Genomic DNA, 18664 nt, shown 5'->3' on the forward strand with positions numbered 1-18664 from the left:
GGAGAGAGTGGATGGGGTATATGTGAAAAAAGATAGGTCATGCATTGCTAATTGTTGAGCCCAGTGATAAGTATATATGATCTAGAAATACATGCACATATGCACAGAGATGTAAGTACAACAAGGTTGCTCAATGGGGAATTTTTTTTATAATAGTAAAACTAGAGCCAGCCTAAAATATCCAACAATAGGGGATAGTCAAGTTGTGGTACCTTGATAGTATGAAATGCACAGGCCAGATGGTTATATACAAACATAAAATAATCCCCAACACTTAGAAATTTAAAAGATTATACATGGTAGAATAGTACATATAGTAGGATTTCATATAAATGGATAGATAGTAAAAGCAAATGAACATATTTTGGGTACTTAGAGAAAAGACTGAAGGGATGAATACTTGATAACATTGGTTGGTTACTTGTTAAGGGGAGGGAGGGAATTGCTAAAGAGGGACTTTAAGTTGTCTGTCTTCATAAGCATTTCTTAAATCTTAAAGCAGGTATTTAATACTTAGGTACTTTTTAAAAACTTTAAGAAATGAATATTTTAGAAACCACAAAAATAGACTTTGTATGTTATAGGCAGTGTTACCTAAATCTTTAGTACAGACATCAATACTTAACAAATGTTTTATTAACAGGCTGGTCGTCTGATGATGAGGAAATTAGTTGCAGAGAAATTGAATATACCTTGGAATAATATTCGTTTGCAAAGAACTGCAAAAGGAAAACCAATCCTTGCGAAAGACTCATTGAATCCTTACCCCAATTTCAACTTTAACATCTCTCATCAAGGAGACTATGCTGTACTTGCTGCGGAGTCTGAGCTACAAGTTGGAATTGATATAATGAAGACTAGTTTTCCAGGTAATGTTGCGTTTTTGTAGTACAAGAGTTATTAAGTGTTTTCTCTTAGTTCTTACCTGTTGAATAATATCAGACAAGGAGATGTAGATATTTAAGTTTAGGAAAAATGTGCTCGTACTCAAGGGTAGTATATCTGAGAGAGCAGGGTATTGTCGACTGAAAAAAATGCACAACCCAAAACTTGAGAATTATTCTGCAGACTTTCTGAGGACTCAAGTCTGGGAAGCAGCCTCTCAAATAGCTCTGAGAGACTGCTCCAAAGAGATAAGGGAGGAACCAGGATATATAGGAGTTTTTTGCAACAAAAACCCGGTAGTCAGAACATAAAAAGATTACTGTTAATTAAAGAAAACCAAACATTTCATTAATGAATTTAGCACTTTTCTATGTATGAGAAGATGCAAGAGTTTGGGCTTACTGAAATTATTCCTTTGATATGCACCTTAACTGTCTAGGGCCAGTATCCTGCTTTTCTCCATCCTGAATCCCCTCAGGGTGCACAGTTGGGGGTGGCTGTTGGCTTGAGGGCCCCAACATCCTTTGTTTACTATATATTTTCTTGAATGTTAACAGACTTCTACATAAAAGATAGATTCTTCGTTACTGGGGATTCGTATAATACTTTGCCTAGAGGCAAAGTGAAAACAAAGGTTTTCTTTTTGAATTATACCTCAGCTTGTTAAGTAAGACTAAATTTGAAACTATTCTCAAAGACTGTTAAATTTTCTAAAGAACAGTTTTTCCATAGCTCAATATTTTTTATTTAAGTAGTAGATGTTCAATCAAATTGAACTCAACAGGGAGTCAATTTTGAGTATCATTCTATTAAAAAAATAGTAATTATATGTATTGTAAGAACTTGGTTTCATTTAAGTCTTTCCCAGAATTAACCAATTAGTTGTTGGTTTGTTTAAAAAAGAATAATCTCAGTGGTAAAGTATATTGTAGTCCTTAAGTAGAGATAACATGTATTTGTACTGTATCTAAATATAGCTCTTTGTAGCACATTTATATAAATGGAAATGAAGAGCAAGCAATTATTAAAATATTTTAAGTTGTTTATATTTTGCCTTAGAAATTTGTAATTGGTGGCTGTAGGAACTGCTAACATTTATTGTGGTGTTGACTATACCTAGGTAATTTTACTAGAACACAAGTTCTCTCAACTACTCTATAACTTTCATCATCACTAACATTAGTGTGCACTTACTGTGTGCCATGGCATTTTCCTAAGTGCCTTACGTATATTATGGGGTGGGTGGGACACAGCATACTATCATTTTTATCAGAAGATAAGTAACAGGATAAGAAGAAAGCTGTTAAAATAAGAGAACCAACATTTTCCTAATTTCATAGTGCAGTTCCCTAATCTCCACACTGTGTCTACCACAGGATCTTTGCTTATGTTTCCCTTGGACTGGAATATTTGTAATAACTTTACCCCCACCCCCATTTCTGCATAGGTAACTTATTTACTGGTTAGCTTTCACTTTAGTCTTACTTTAGGGAAGCCTTTGTGGACCTTCAATCTAAGCCAGGTTCTTTTGTTCTAGGCTCTCATAAAGTATATTTCCTTCATTCCAATTATATATTTCATTTTATAATTATTTTTCAGGATGTTGATTTTCTTCCCACTGGTCCTTACAAGCTGTATGAGAGCAGGAACTATGTTAGCTACTTCTGATAGTAGCTATATCTGCTATCACGTCTGGCACCCTACCTAGTTCAAAATAATGTGCAATAAATATTTGTCAAATGAATGAATAAGCACTTTGTGCTGCAGTAGTTAGGCCTCAGGGTATTGCTGTGAATCTCCTCTCTCATCTTTATTGTCAGTGTCTTTGCTTTGAATTTTCCCACCAACAGCTTTTTCTCTGACCTGCTCATAAATCTATTAAACCTCTATTCTTAACTTTGTTCAGAAGGAGGCTATACTAATGATAGCAGGGGTTCTTGACCCTGGATAAGCATCAAGTCATTTTTTTTTTAACCTCCTGAAATTGTTTGCTACATTTTGTATGCACAGGTACATTTTTCTGAGAGAGGATCTGGTTTTTTGCAGGGTCATAGAAGGCTTATTGTGAACCTTATCAACGAACCACTGTTACAGAGGATTCAGAGTGAGCATACAAATGAGCCCATAAACTTCATAGCTTTCTGTGGTCCTTATGTGACCTTTCCCTAAAAATCAGAAATTATTGGAGAGACCATTGCTCCTTAGAATGCAGTCAGTACAATTACACAGTAATGGTTGGCTCATCAGGTTGATATCTGCTTAGAAATTATGCCTGTGAGACACAGATTTAATTACAGTTGGCTTAATGGGCAATGTTGGCTTATGGTCAATACCAGATAAACAAGTAAGTACTAATTGAAACTTAATAAATGATAGGAAGGTAATTGAGCAAAAAGTGAAGATTCTGTTAATTATATTTTATTAGACTTTTTTTATCCACCATCTTTTTTCATTGCTCTTGTTTAACTAATCACAGTATCCAGGCCTTTTCCTATTTGGCTCTTTCATTGCCAAAAAGCTATTGATATATCCAGTAATGCATTGGGGAAGAGCTGTTTTCCAGTTGCCATTAGTATTGTTACTGTGTCACTAGTGTCTGAAAGATTAATGGACACAGCATCATTTCTCAGGAAAGTAGACACTGGTTTACTTCACTGGCGATTCATTTGAAATGCTCTGCTTATCAGAGTAAGTGAGGAAATTGAGCAGGGAAAGTTTCCAAGAGTTGCTAAATGGTGGAGGGTAAAACAGTATAGGAGCAAGGGAAGTATTGTACTTTGTTTCGGGCATTGTTATTAGATTATCAACTCTCAAGATGGAGTTAGACTTTGGGGGCATCGTGAGTATATTGTAAGACTCAGTTCTATTACTCCCATTTTGTCTGCAGGTCAACATCATGTAGGAACTTGTGGAGTCTTTCCTTATCACATTAGACATTTCTGCTAGGTGCAGATCATTTCCCGCCATCTCCCAGTTCTCCCATTGCTGCTATGGCAGGGCAGGAGAGAATATATTGATGGATGTAAGAAGTTTTGGGTTTCTCCCTTCTAGCCAGATGCTAGAAGGACCCTATTGTAACCACCACGTTATTCTCTACTTAATGGAGAGAGGAAACTTATACAGAAGTAACTGGTGCATACTTGGCACTCAGTAAATAATTGTTTAATGGATATCCAGAGAAGAGGGATTATAAGATATTGGGGGCCCTAGTATAGGTAAATTGCCAGTGCAATACAATCCCAACCCTGTGGTCAGGAGTGGGGTGAGGTGTTTTGTGGGTCATCTTTATAATTTGCTGTACCCAATTGAGAAATATTGGTTGTTTTTCCTTCATTTTCTAATTTTTATCTACCACTAAAGGCTTTTGCAGTTAGAAGTATAAAAGTAAGGATTGTATAAAGTATAAAAGTATGAATTGTTCAGTTTGGTTCCCATGTTTACAAGGCAAGATAAGAGATACAGTATAAAAATTATTAAAATTTGGGAAAAGACTGAAAATATTTTTCCCCACAGGTTTATACTTTCAAGTTCACATTTTTGTTATAAACTTTGCTGGATATTAATTGGCAGGACAAAATGACTCAATATTTTGAGATTTAATACTAATTTAATAACTTTGAAATGACTGTATCATAGAACTACTCCTCTTGAACAGTTGTTATGTAAATTACGTACAGTAAGTATAAAGTAAGTGGTGATATTATATGGTAGCTATGGTAGAGCCTATTTGTTGTCTCTTTCCACCATACTATTTATAGCACTATTTTAATAGCTTCCTGTTTGGTTCCCCCTCTTCACTTCTGTTCTCTCTCAGTACATTCTTGGTACAGAGTTAGAGTGGTCTTTAAAAATTTCCTTAAAGCAATTTTCTTAAAACTTTTAGGTTGGTTCATAATAAAATTCAGTCCCTTTAACATGATTTTATCGTCTTATTCTCATTTATCTCTCCATTTGCATTTTTAGCTGCTCTCTGCTCACTATTTTCTGTCCATACTCATCTTTTATTACCTTGAATGTAGTAGACTTTTTCCTGTTCAGGTCATTTCAGAAAAGCTGATCGCTCTGCCTGTTCTTCTCCCCACTCTTTCGTGAGTACCTTAGACATGAAGGATGAGAAGTAGCCAGTACCAGTACCTCCTCAGAAAGGACTTTCCTGACCACCTGATCTTGTTTTCCTTCATGGCCTTTCTCATTTGTAATTATAACTTAGCTATTTGATTATTATCTGTTCTCCTTCATTAAATAAGTTCAGGAGCTATGCTTGTTTTGTTTTTGCCACAGTATACCTAGTACTTAGCAGCATGTCTAGCACATAGCAGGTGCTCAGTAAATATTTATTGAATGTACAAATAATAGGAGTTCTCAGTTTCACACAAAATATTCCTAAAATTTGTTGAAAAATTAAAAAGTGGTTATGCAACTACAGTGAAAAATGATATTCATATCAGATTCTAGTTGGAATATAAACTGTTCTCATCAGTGAGTTGTGATTTAAAATAGTTCTTCCTTCGAGTCTTCTTCCTCACCCTGCATTTATCTCCCTAGCTTCTTCTCTCCTGCATTTGCATCCATCAGATTCGGTTTCCAACTTTGTTGCTGCTACAGTCTATAGTGTCCAACTTAAAATTTTTCAACTTTATGATGGTTTAAAAGCAATTCAGTAGAAGCCATACTTTGAATTTTGAATTTTGACATTTTCCTGTGCTAGCCATATGCCATTCCATACTCATAATGCTGGGCAGCAGCAGTGAGCCATAGCTCCCAGTCAGCCACACAATCACGAGGGTAAAACAACTAGTACAACCATTCTGTTTTTCACTTTCAGTACAGTATTCAGTACATTTCATGAGGTATTCAACACTTTATTATAAAATAGTCTTTGTGTTAGATGATTTTGCCCACCTGTAGGCTAATGTAAGTGCTCTGAGCACATTTAAAGTAAGCTAGCCTAAGCTGTGATGTTCCATAGGTTAGGGGTATTAAATGCATTTTTGACCTAAACTATTTTCAACTTAGTAATGCGTTTATCAGGACGTAACCTTATCGTAAGTCAAGGAAGATCTGTATTCCACTATTGTTTGTGATCTACATTCTAAGCTGATCTACATTCTTTTTGGATCTGCATTTTGCAGGATGTGCAAAATGTTGTTTTTTGTTTTTTGTTTTTTTTTAACTTGGAGATTTACAGCCAGCAAGCAGCTTAAATAAGTCACACTTCTCTTTGTGCTCTGAACTTGCTGGAAAACCAGGTCTTTACTGGCAGGTAGTTTTCCCCCTTTCCAAGTTACAGGATGGGTCTTTTCCACTGTGCAGAGGATTTGAGTGGGATCACAACATAGAACTAGTATTTATTGAACAACTTCTCTGTGTTAAATGCCTTCTATGCATTATCTTATTTCACCCTCTTAAGCCTAAGTTATAAGTTATTGTTATTTTATGGAGTAGGTTAAGACATTTGCCCAAGGCAACCAAGCTGAAAAGTAGCATATCATGGATTTGAACCCATACCTCAAAGCCTATATTTTTAGACACTGCATTCTATAATATATGACCTCTCAATACTAGATTTTATTGATACCTGTTTAAGGATTTGCAAGTACAAAATCTGAAAAATTCCATGGAACTGGGTTAAATGAATTTAAAGTTTTTGTGAAGGAACTGATATCTAAGAAGAGTATACGAAGTTTAGTGAGAGGGAACTTGCCTTAACAATTTTTTATATTAGGCATTGTAAACAAAAGAGTGTGGTGTTAGCAAAAGAATAGACAGCTAGGAGGGTTAAAGGTTAGTGCCCAGTATTTATACATAATATTTCAATTCAGCGGTTAAAGATTATTTATTAAATGGTGCATTACACTAATCACTAGGGTAGCTTGTTAGCTACTTGAATTTGCTCTTCTGTGAACTACTTATTAATCTTTTCTAATCCATGTATAAAAGCTCTTTATGTATTATGGATATTGACACTTCATTGACCAAATCTGTTACAACTATTTTCCCACTCTATTATTTGTTTATCTTTTGAATTTGGTTGTATTTTTTGCCATATGAATTTTGTCTTTTATTTAATTAATATATCTAACTTTTCCTTGATAAATTCTGAACTCTGTCTCATTTAAAAAAAAAATAAGTTGGTAAAAGATTTACTCCAACTGTAGGTTATAGAGTCTCCTAGATTTTGTTCTAAAATTGCACTTTTTTTTTTTAACATTTAAATCTTTAATTCCCCTAAAACTTGTGTGTATATGTTTTACATACTGATGGCTCAACAGTCATACCACCACTAGCATTGGCTAGATTGGGAATAAACATGTAAAGTGCCTGGAATTATTAAGTACTTAATAAGTAAATGTTAGCTCTAAGGTGGTTGTGATAGTTATTACTGTTATATGTATAGAATGATGTTTCTGAAATGGTGGCCAGGATATTAAAATCAGCCAGGATGCCTGTTAAAAATGCAGGTTCCTTGAAAAAAATGCAGGTTCATTGAAACCCTCCCAGACCTCTTCAACTAGAATTTCTTAGATACAACCAAGGATTCTATATTCAGACAATTTCTCAGGTGATTGTTAGACCTATTAGCGTTTGGGAAACACTATATTAGATGTAATTTATAGAGCCAACAAAAAGAAAGATTGTAACCCATCAACTTTTTTTTTCATGAGTAAAATTGTCTGAAAGCCATTAGATCCTTGTTACACAGTGTACAACAGAATTAATTAGAATTAAATTTTAATAACAATTACTAGAACACAATAGAATTGTATATTTGGCCAGATTTCTGAAAGAAGGATGCCTTTTAAACTTACAAAGATAAGAAGAACGGGCAAAGTTAGCATATGTAATTGATTTTATATTAAATCTCTTCTCGCAAACTGGGGCAAATAAGACAGACAGAGGTTAATATTGTTAATATTTAAAATACTTGTAAGTATTGATAGAAAAGTCACTTAAGACTTACCTAATGGGCACAGTGGTTAAAAATCCGCCTGCCAATGCAGGGGACATGGGTTCGAGCCCTGGTCCAGGAAGATCCCACATGCCACGGAGCAACTAAGCCCGTGCGCCACAACTACCGAGCCTGTGCTCTAGAGCCCACATGCCACAACTACTGAAGCCCGTGCTCCGCAACAAGAGAAGCCACTGCAATGAGAAGCCCGGGCACATCAACTAGAGAAAGCCAGCACGTAGCAACGAAGACCCAACACAGCCAAAAATAAATAATAAATTAATTTTTAAAAAATACATTAGGGCTTCCCTGGTGGCGCAGTGGTTGAGAGTCCGCCTGCCGATGGAGGGGACACGGGTTCGTGCCCCGGTCCGGGAAGATCCCACATGCCGTGGAGCGGCTGGGCCCGTGAGCCAAGGCTGCCGAGCCTGCGCGTCCGGAGCCTGTGCTCAGCAACGGGAGAAGCCACAACAGTGAGAGGCCCACGTACCGCAAAAAAAAAAAAAAAAAATACATTAAAAAAAGAAAGACTTACGTAATGAATGGACAAAGACTTGATAAAACATTTCACAAAAGAGGATATATATATAAAACAACTACCACAATAGCCTTAGAGCTAACATTTATTTGGTACTTAATAGCTCCAGGCCCTTTATATGTTTATTTCTTAAACTATCCAGCTCTTTTTCCCTATTTTATAGCTTAAGAAACAGCCATAGTGAAGTTAAATAAATAATAGTAAAGAAATGTTAGAGCCAGGATTTGAACATTTGACTCCAGGGGTATAACACTAAAGCTAAGAGTATATGAGTGTGTCTGTATAAATGAATTAAATTGTGTGCATGAATGTATTAGTTTCCTAGGGCTCCTAACAAAGTACCAAAAACTTGGTGTCTTAAAAAAACAGAAATTTATTCTCTGACAGTTCTGAAGGCCAGAAGTCAAAGTGTTGACAGGGCCATGTTACCTCTGTAGATTCCAGGAAAGAATTCTTCTTTGCTTCTTCCTAGTGTCCTGGCAATCTTTGGCATTCCTTGAGTTGTAGCTATATCAGTTTACTTTCTACCTTCATTGTTATGTTGCCTTTTTCCCTGTATTCTCTCTTCGTGTCTAAATGTTTCTCCTTATAAGGACACCAGTCATTGGATATAGGACCCACCTTAATCCATCCTAATTTGATTGCACCTGCAAAGACTGTATTTCCAAATAAGGTCACATTTTTAGTTTCTGTGTGGGCATGAGTTTTGGAAGACATGGACCCTCACAGTTCAAACCCGCCTTGTTCAAGGCTCAACTCTATAAATTATTTTGTTGTAGGTTACTACTCTGTTTAATAAACTTTCTAGTTGCTCTGTGACCTTGGTTAGTTGATCATTGCAGAACACTTAGTTAATATCTAGTGCTGCTTTCCCTAAAGATTAAGCTATAAGATGAGGGATCTGGCTTTTCTAAACCTGGTTAGTGGTTCTATGTAAGTTTCTCAGTTATTTTATCTTTATCTTTTTTTAACTTAAGTTCTTATATGTCTATTAAATCAAATATTGTAATAGACATGAATATGTGTTGGTATTATTAGGAGGCTTTGCCAACTTATGTGTCTAATAATTGTGCTGTCTCAGCTAGTTTGAGGGGCAAACGTACTATTCTGGTATTTCCTACTGATTTTTTTTTAATTCCAATTTCCTAGATAAACTAAGTCCTTAACAGAGTACTCATTCACTGTGTATTTTCACCATAATGCCACAATGTGGCGCTGTTGTCTTTGGCTGAATATTTACAAAGTCATCTTTTTCTGTTGCTGTCAATCTCTTATTTTGTGGGATATGATGCTCTCAAAAGTATATGAAAACACACTCATATCGGATATTTTTAAGCTGTACATGATCAGTTACGATTCTTTTCCAGTGGTTGTGCTAGATTGCTTTTTATGTTAAATGAGTTTTTTTTTTATTAGTGTGAATATTTAAATTTTTTCTTCGATTGCCCCATCATATTTATGTAAAAATCAGGGGGTTTCTTGAAGTTTATGGAATTATAACTTGAAGAAACCAACGAACATAATGACACTATAGATGACAACAGGCATATCTTTTTAAATTTTAGGCTTTTTGGATAGTATTCTGTTAAAACTACAATTCCACTCAAAATATATAATGCTGTCTTCCAAAATCCAAGGTAGCTGTTCTTCTCATTGTTCTTATTTACACTATTTGTACCCGAATCTATTCAAGAGGAAACAGTTTACAATTTATGTAGGTATAGTGCTCCCAGTGTTTAAAATCTCCAGGTTTACTTTTATAACTTTTGCAAGCTTGCTTTCTTTACTTTCTTTAGTGTTTTATCTGTCAAGCCAGTATGTACTAGTGATGCATTGCATTTTAATAAGACAGTCTTTATTTAAGGGGCTTGAGGAATAAGCACCAGACTATCAAAGGGGGTTCATAGACCCAAAAGGGTAAGAATCTCCTGCCCTGCCCTGGAACTCCTAAGGTCCCAGTTTAATATTTCAGTGCTGTTGCGTGAAATGACTTTACAGCTTTGCAGGGCTTTTAGGAAATAATAGCCTTTTAACATTAATATGAACAGATACAAACAATAAACATTAGTCGATTAATAAAAATGGATTGTAAAGTTATCTTTCTTACGAATAGTAGAGGACTAAAGAGTAGACAGATTAATTAAATGAGTGTTGAAAACAAACAAGGAAGTGAAGAAGTGAAGTGAAGAACCACATATCACTGGAATGTCATTAGAAATATTTCCTAGGTAAACAAGAGGAGACTGTTTTGACCATTTTGAAGTAGGGATAGTGGGGGAATTGTAGACGATTTTGTGGGAGAGCTCGTTTTTAATATTTTCTACCCTTGAGGTAACTATGGAAAAGGTACTTGGTTACTGTAGGAGAAACTTTAAACTCTCTATGAACATAAGGACCCATGTCTGTTTTGATTATCATGATATTCCTGGCATCGAGCACTTGGGTATTTTTAGAGTGAATGATATAGTTGTCGTTCTAAATGTTGAATTCTCATGGGGTTAGTTAGTTGTTAAATGCCAGTAAAGCATTAAGTAGGGGAATTGACATATTTCTTCTTTCCAGACATGCTATGGTTGCAGCCAGTTGGGAATGTCAGATTTTGGAGTTGAGTATTTTAGAAATGGGAGTTGCGGAGTAGACAAGCTATGTTAACAGAATCTGCAGAGGGACTACTTTCAAGAGGCTTACTGGAAGTAATGCAATCATGAACTAAGGATACAGGGCAATAGAGCATTTAGGAGTAATTTACCACATAATAGTTAATGTACATTTATCCATATAGTAAACATTTGTGATTCACCTACCTTGTTGCCAGACTTTCTGATTGACCAATTAGGCTGTAATTGTGTGAGGCTAAGAACCATGACTGATTTGTTTTTAACCATTAGGTCAATTCATATTGGTATAGTATTTGTACACATTCTACATACTTGTACAATAAGTAAATGAATGATGGTAGAAGGTTTCTGTTTAGTAGTAAAGATAGACAAACACATAATTATAATATTTTGAAAAAATATATGAAAGACATACCATATATTTTAATTTGTGTCTTAGTTCTGGGAGTCAGATCCTTTGAGTTCTATTCATTTTTAGGATGCTATGTAAAATTTTATTGTCTATGGAACAGTGGAGCTAAGGATATACTTGAGATTTTTTAAAAAATGAGCCAATAGAACAGAAATTAAAATCTGTTTTTGTTTGGAAAAGTCATATTAGAAAACATGTTTAAAAACAGTTATTGTGAAGGAAGTAAGTGTATATTAACTTTCCAGTCATGTTAATAACTTAGGATAAAAGAACACTCCTTAGCTTTCTACCAGTTCCCCCAAAATTATAGTAAAGAAATTGTTCCCTGATTTTCCTGTGAAATGGCAAAGCAAAATTTTAAACCCCAGCATACTATTGCTCTATTTTAAGAGTACTTGTTTTGGATTTCTGATATTCTCTCATATATAGGAAATTTCCCCTAGTTATTTAAGATTTATAATAGCTTGGCTGCTAAATTTTATCAAATTTTTGGTGAGCATCTATATAGAACCATATGTTTTTTTCTCCTTAATTATTTAATAATTCACAGAATTTCACTGTTCTATTAAGCTACCCTTCTCTCAGCTTATTTTGATTTGCTGATATTTTGTTTAGGGTTATTGTGACTGTATTCAAAAGTAAAGTTGGACTATAGTTTTCTTTTATGCGCTGTCTAATAATTTTGGTAATTCTCTGTTTCCTCAATTGACAGGTCGTGGTTCAATTCCAGAATTTTTTCATATTATGAAAAGAAAGTTTACCAACAAAGAATGGGAAACAATCAGAAGCTTTAAGGATGAATGGACTCAGCTGGATATGTTTTATAGGAATTGGGTATAATTTCTTTCTAGTTTTGAGAGTAAGCCCCTGTGTTGATTCCATTATCTTTGCTAAAAACAGGAGCAAAAGTCCTGTGGTAAACCTGTAGTTCATACAGTGTTTGAAGTAAATAAGTCATTACTTGGGAACTTCATGATTTTTATGTACACATCATTATATTCTAATGACATTTAAGAAAATTTAACATATATTTAATGCTCAACTAGAAGATACTCTTAAAGCTAAAAACAAGACAGTTTATCAGTATTTATAAATAAGGTTTTCTGTCTTAAAGGATCTCATACACATGAGACCTTATTTAACATATAATATTTATTATGTGCCAGAAAACATTATTGTAAGCCCTTCATAAGTTAGTTAATTATCATAACAACCCCACTAGTAAGGTACTACTATTATTACATGTTATACATGAGGGAATGGAGGCAAAGGAAGCTTAAATGATTTGTCTTAAGTTCTCACAACTGGTTTGTTTCCATGCTACTATAAGGGTAAAAATAAATAGCTTATAGCTGTAAAGTAGTAAAGAATTAAAAATCCATATGTTTTGGGGACAGTAGATTTTATGAACAATTTACTAAAGCTCTAAGAGAAAATGTCTGTCTGTATCTTAGGCACTGAAAGAAAGCTTCATAAAAGCAATAGGTGTTGGATTAGGATTTGAATTGCAGCGGCTTGAATTTGATATATCCCCATTAAACCTGGATATAGGCCAAGTTTATAAAGAAACACGTTTGTTTCTGGATGGGGAAGAAGAAAAAGAATGGGCATTTGAGGTAAGAGATTTATCATAATTGCTATAACTATAAGCATTTTCTTATTTTGTGCATGTGAGCATACGCTTAACTTGGGGAGGCTAGTCATTGAAACTAGACACATTTGGAATCCAGTCTGTGTGCTCTGAAGGTAAAGTCAGGGATACTCTGAGCACAATAACATTTAAGCTGATACTTGAAAGATAAGTCATATTGCATTAAGTAAAAGAGAGGGGAAAAGAGGCCCTGGAATAAAACAGCTTTGTGTGTATGAACAACTAAAGGATGCCATTTTACCAGTGTACTGTGTTGAGGGGATTTGAGAGAGATGCTATGTTAGGCTGATGATATCATGTAGGGCATTATGGGTTGGTTAATATTTTGGTCTCTTTCTTTATTTGGTTTTTGTCACTAGGAATTCTTGGTTGCTAGTGAGAAAAACCTAACACAAATTCATTTTAGCCAAAAAGACATTATTGTAGGTTACTAGAGTAATTCATATAACCAGGTTTCAGAATTGGCTAGAATTAGGGACTGGAAAACTCAGAACTCATTTTATCTTTTACTTTTGCCTTCCTGGCTTTAGTTTTCTCCCACCCACATTTCTCATTCTGTACACCAGCTTTCTTAACTTTATCTGGTCTGTGTGGCAGGAAACATGACTGCCTACCACTCTTATGTGTAACAGTTTGTAGTTTAAAAACCCTAAGAGATTGGTGAACTCCCTTTCTGTTCAAGCCCTATAAGCCCTGGAGAAAGGCTTAGGTTGGGTGTTAGGTGCTTATCTCTTGACCAATCATTGTAGCCAAGGAAGTGTGTTACAACTTGTATCAAGTGTCCAGAGCCCAGCAAATGGATTGTATTATAATGTGGTTGTTCCCATAGTCATCAGAATTGTGTACAGAGAAAGTCAGTATCCAGAATAAAGAATTCATGATGAATGGATAAAATAGAAGGTGTTTACTAATTTTCTCAAGGGAATTTAACAAGGTTTAAATAGAGAGTGGTAAGATCAGAATTGTATTTTAAAACCATGTTCCGTCTATGATGGTATATGGAGGTTAAGGAAGTGAGGTGATAAAGATGTCATGATCAATTCTGTGACTTATATGACCATCTGTTGAGATACTGAATACTAGAGAACAAGTGGGATTTAAGTTTGAGATACCATAAAAACATCTAAGTGAAGTTGTCAAGCAGGCAAATAGAATGAAAGGCTGGGCTAAAGGGAAAAAAATCATAATCATTAACACGTGGATGGTAGTTGAAGCCATGGGATTTACAGTTGCGGCAATGAGATTACCTAAGGTAGAATTGAGAAAGACCAAGGACAGAGTCCTGAGAATACTTTTTAAAGGTGGAGTGGGGAGGAGAATAAGAAAGAATGACCAAAATGGTAAGAAGTAAAATACGAAAGTACTGTTAGGAGGATCCAAGGGCAGAAAGTATCTTGAGAAAGAGAGTTGTGTCAAAACTGCTAACATACCATGTAAGGTAGGGATTCTATGAATTAAAAAGTAAATTATATTATATTAGGATACTGTATTTTTTAATACATTTGTTTAAAAAAATAATTCATACTGAAAGGGGCAAACGTCAGCCATTTCATTCATGGGGAAATCCTTTGTGGTGCCAGATGGAGTAGGCCTAGTAGCAGGGTGAGGAGGGAAGAGTCAGTGATTGGGCCAGCTGTGCTTAAACGTTTTGGGTGTCAAAGATGTCTGAGTTCCTGTGGACCAAAATAGATGCTGTGGAAAATGGGCCTGAAGTGTCTTGAAAGGACCCTACCCAAGAGGAATTCCAAAAAGAGGCATTGTGCATTCTACTGTGTATTAATTGATGAGGGTAAGAATTACAAGAAGTCAGCCGTTAAATGCACTGCTAGTTCCAGGCAGTGGTACGGGACAAAGGAACTGGAAGTAGTTCTCTGAAAATTCCTCAGATGCTCACTAAGCCAGCATTTGGATACTTGATATGACCCAGAGTTCTAAAAACTAGATTACAACATCATTGATCATTACTTTGCCTGTTTCCTCCATCCCTTTCCTCTCTGCCACCTTACCTTAAGGAAACCAGAGCAGAAGAGCAAGGTGAGGCCAAGGAGAAGAATGTGTTCTAAGAATTGAAATGGGATTTTTTTTTTAAGCTGAAAGTGACTGAAGAGCTATGGGGTTTGTCTAAGGGCTTGTTCAGAAGGTGGGAAGGGAGATCCAGCAGGGCATATTTGAAGACATCTATGGAAGAAAAATTAAATTCTTTACTGAATGTACCTGGGTGTTTTACCCATTCAGTGTACCAGTTAGAAAAATATAAAAATAATATATGTTAGATGCATATATTTAAGTGTGGATTATTTTTATACTATAAACAGGCCTGGAAGGGGAGAGTGAACTTAACAGAATGAATCTGGTGGTATGGATAGCCAGAAGCCAGGGTTTGAGGGGAGAATGATGAACGTAGAGCCAGGGGAGGCATACCTAGAGTCAAGAAACAGACGGGAGGTTCCTGTCTGGGCATCTCCAAGTACCCCCACAAGATAAAGAACCAGTCTTTAGGTATGCAGCTGAGGAAGGGCTATGATTTCAGTGTACAACCGTGGCGTGAATGATCTTCACTGTCCTTTCCTCCCTTTTATTCAGTCTTTTCCTTTCTCACTCATACACACTAAATTCACCCACACTAGAAGAACTAGAGGTGGCAGCATAGTGAATGAGGGAGCATCTGCAGTTAGGAAGAGAGGAAATCACTTCCTTTCCCTATTGGAGACTTCCAACCCTGAATTAGGTTTGAGCTAGGATAGTGGGAGGAAGAATTTCTTATGAAATTAGAATAAAATTTAATTTGGATCAAACATTTTTCAGAGAAAATTCGATACTGAGAATGACCAGAAATGTCATTTATGAGATCTGATCAAGATTTCATCCAGGGAAACAGAAAAATGAATTGTCAGAACTTGTTTAAAGGGAAATGGTGAGAGAGAATAAGTTGCCTTCTGTTCCTACTCTGTAGAGTCCAGCTGCTTTAGTAAACTGAAAACAAGGTAGGAAGAAGTTTCAACCCTTCCCTACTTTTCATGGGTAACTCCAAATGAAACCTCTGCACAGGACAACTTTGTAGCCATCTTGCTCTTCTCTCCTTTCTGTACTGTGTAGACACAACTTCTTGAAACAGTCATAGCCAAACATGATTAGCCCCATGGCTTGGTTTTTTCTCCATAAGTATTTGATGACTAAATGTAAGCACACAGGGTATTTTAGAAAGTACCTTTAAAGGTATTTTAGAAAGTACTGTTACCTGGGTTGGAGATGGGAGAAATACGTATTTGATGACTAAATGTAAGCACACAGGGTATTTTAGAAAGTACCTTTAAAGGTATTTTAGAAAGTACTGTTACCTGGGTTGGAGGTGGGACAAATACCTAGAAATAGTACATGTCAGAGACTGTAGTTTTCATTAATTAATGCATATAGCCAGTGAATAACTGAACTACTTCAGACTCATAGATTCTCTTCCTAGTGTGAGAATTGATAAGCTAAGTGGAAAAAATAGCCCTGTTCCTGCAGGCAGCATTAAAAGAATGCCTGCAGGATACCAGAAATAGGGTCTAGACTGCACGTGTGGATATGTGGTATCTATTGGCACACAAATTAATGGTGCAGAAGGCTAAGGATACTATCCTCATTTAAGCAGAACTAAAGGACAGTGCCATCATAGGACATATGGTAAAATTCTGCATCCTGGGAGAAAAAGGAGTGTTTATTTACTTGGAGACTCAAAAGAAGAATATGAAATGAAAATTATAAAGCAAATGAGTATTTTTTAAAAAATCTGCTTAGTGTTTTGAATAACATTCAACATGAGAGTTTAGCTATGAAATAGAAGCTGAGAGCTTTAAGGAAAGAATAGGCTTGTCATTAAACGAGAGCTGTTAGTGGAAGGTAGTCTGTGAAACCATCTAGAAGTATATAGAAAAGAAGACAACAGACTGAACCCTAAAACTCTTATATTTAAGAAGTGCATTTCATTGCTACCTTCTAATTATAGACATTTTCCCAGGCATCTACTGTTTTCATGAATCCACTCTCACAATTAGCAGTTTCAAGCACACTACCTTTCTGCGTATGACTACCAAACCTTTAACTCAGTTTCTTTCACTCTTCAGACTCCTATTTCTCACTGCTATGTACTTCTCCTTGAACACTACACAGACACCACAAATTCTGCAGATAAGTCAAAATAATAATTGCCCTTCAAGTTATTTTCTTTTTCTAACTTTACTTTTTTTGATGGTACCACCATCCAGTCATCCAGGATTAAGAAAGCCCAGACCCATTTTAAGTTCCCCTCCTCCTCCCCTTGTTATACCAAACCCTCTAATTAACAGTGACATGCTCCCCTCTGAAAACGCTTAGTGTGGGCACTGTTTACATCCAACTTAGACTAATGCAGTAGCCTCCTAACTGGGTTCCTCTTCCATTATTTTGCTTCATCCTTCTTCATTTTTGGCCGTCGTTTCCCTATATACACTCCACATTGCAGCCAAATCACAACCTGCTATCTGATATTCTTTAAATATCTCCAACCCTCTTGTATTTATATTTGTTTCAATTCTTCTGTGTTCTCACCACCACCCACCCATCCACCCTGCCGCAATCTCCACCTTGCCTTCTCTTTGAACAATTTAAATCCATTTCAGGAGCCTTTTCTTTATTTCATTTAAGACCAAGCTTTTTTTTTCTTTCTTACAACATACCACATTTTGCCTCATAATCTTTGTACTTCTCTACTTGCTTTACTTTCCCAGGGCTCCCTGAAGGCAGGGGCAGTATCTTACTTAGCATTGTATCTGTTGTAGACCTAAAATGCTAGCGTGGACATCATCAAGAATCCATTATTTATTACAACAAATCCTCCAAAGGATTTTCCACTTACCTGAGTATTGTATCTCACACCTGGAAACTTAATACTCTAGAAGAAATATGAATTCTTATGCCAAGAGGAATCTCATGATTTCATAGGCTCTCAATTTTCGTAACTGGTTTCTCTTAGGAAAGTTAAATTTACCAACAAAAAGTTTCAAATGATGAAATTAGATGAAACAGAAATTCTTTGCTTTTGAAAGGAAGTGCTTTAAAAAGTAGAAATATTGAATGTTGCCCTAGTGTCTTCATACCAGGAGGCCAGGGATTGCAGGAAAAGGGTCTTTTTTGTCTTCATTCACTTTCCTCCCTCAGTTTCTGAAATGATTCTGCAGAATTTCTTCTCATAAAAGAGCCGTGTGGATGAAAGGCTCTCGGTGCTGCAGCCAGGAGTCAGTGCTGTGCCTCTGAGGTGGAAGAGCCAACTTCAGGACACTGGTCCACAAGAGATCTCCCAGCTCCACGTAATATCAAACGGCGAAAATCTCCCAGGGATCTCCATCTCAACACCAACACCCAGCTTCACTCAATGACCAGAAAGCTACAGTGCTGGAAACCCTATGCCAGACAACTAGCAGGACAGGAACGCAGCCCCACCCATTAGCAGAGAGGCTGACTAAAATCATAATAAGTCCACAAACACCCCAAAACATGCTGCCAGCTGTGGACCTGCCCACCAGAAAGACAAGATCCAGCCTCATCCACCAGAACACAGGCACAAGTCCCCTCCACCAGGAAGCCTACACAA

The 18664-nt window shown here is 36.1% G+C and overlaps 1 protein-coding gene across 1 annotated transcript in view; it reads left to right on the forward strand.

The window, feature by feature from the left end:
* Positions 1-18664, forward strand: part of AASDHPPT (aminoadipate-semialdehyde dehydrogenase-phosphopantetheinyl transferase) — a 31817-nt gene that overhangs the window by 1557 nt on the left and 11596 nt on the right. The window contains exons 2-4 of the mRNA XM_079930357.1: positions 644-869; positions 12115-12236; positions 12857-13018. Coding sequence (XP_079786483.1) covers positions 644-869; positions 12115-12236; positions 12857-13018 — 510 coding nt within the window. The remainder of the gene's footprint in view (positions 1-643; positions 870-12114; positions 12237-12856; positions 13019-18664) is intronic.

The sequence above is a fragment of the Stenella coeruleoalba genome, assembly GCF_951394435.1.
Source record: "Stenella coeruleoalba genome assembly, chromosome: 8".
NCBI lineage: Eukaryota > Metazoa > Chordata > Mammalia > Artiodactyla > Delphinidae > Stenella > Stenella coeruleoalba.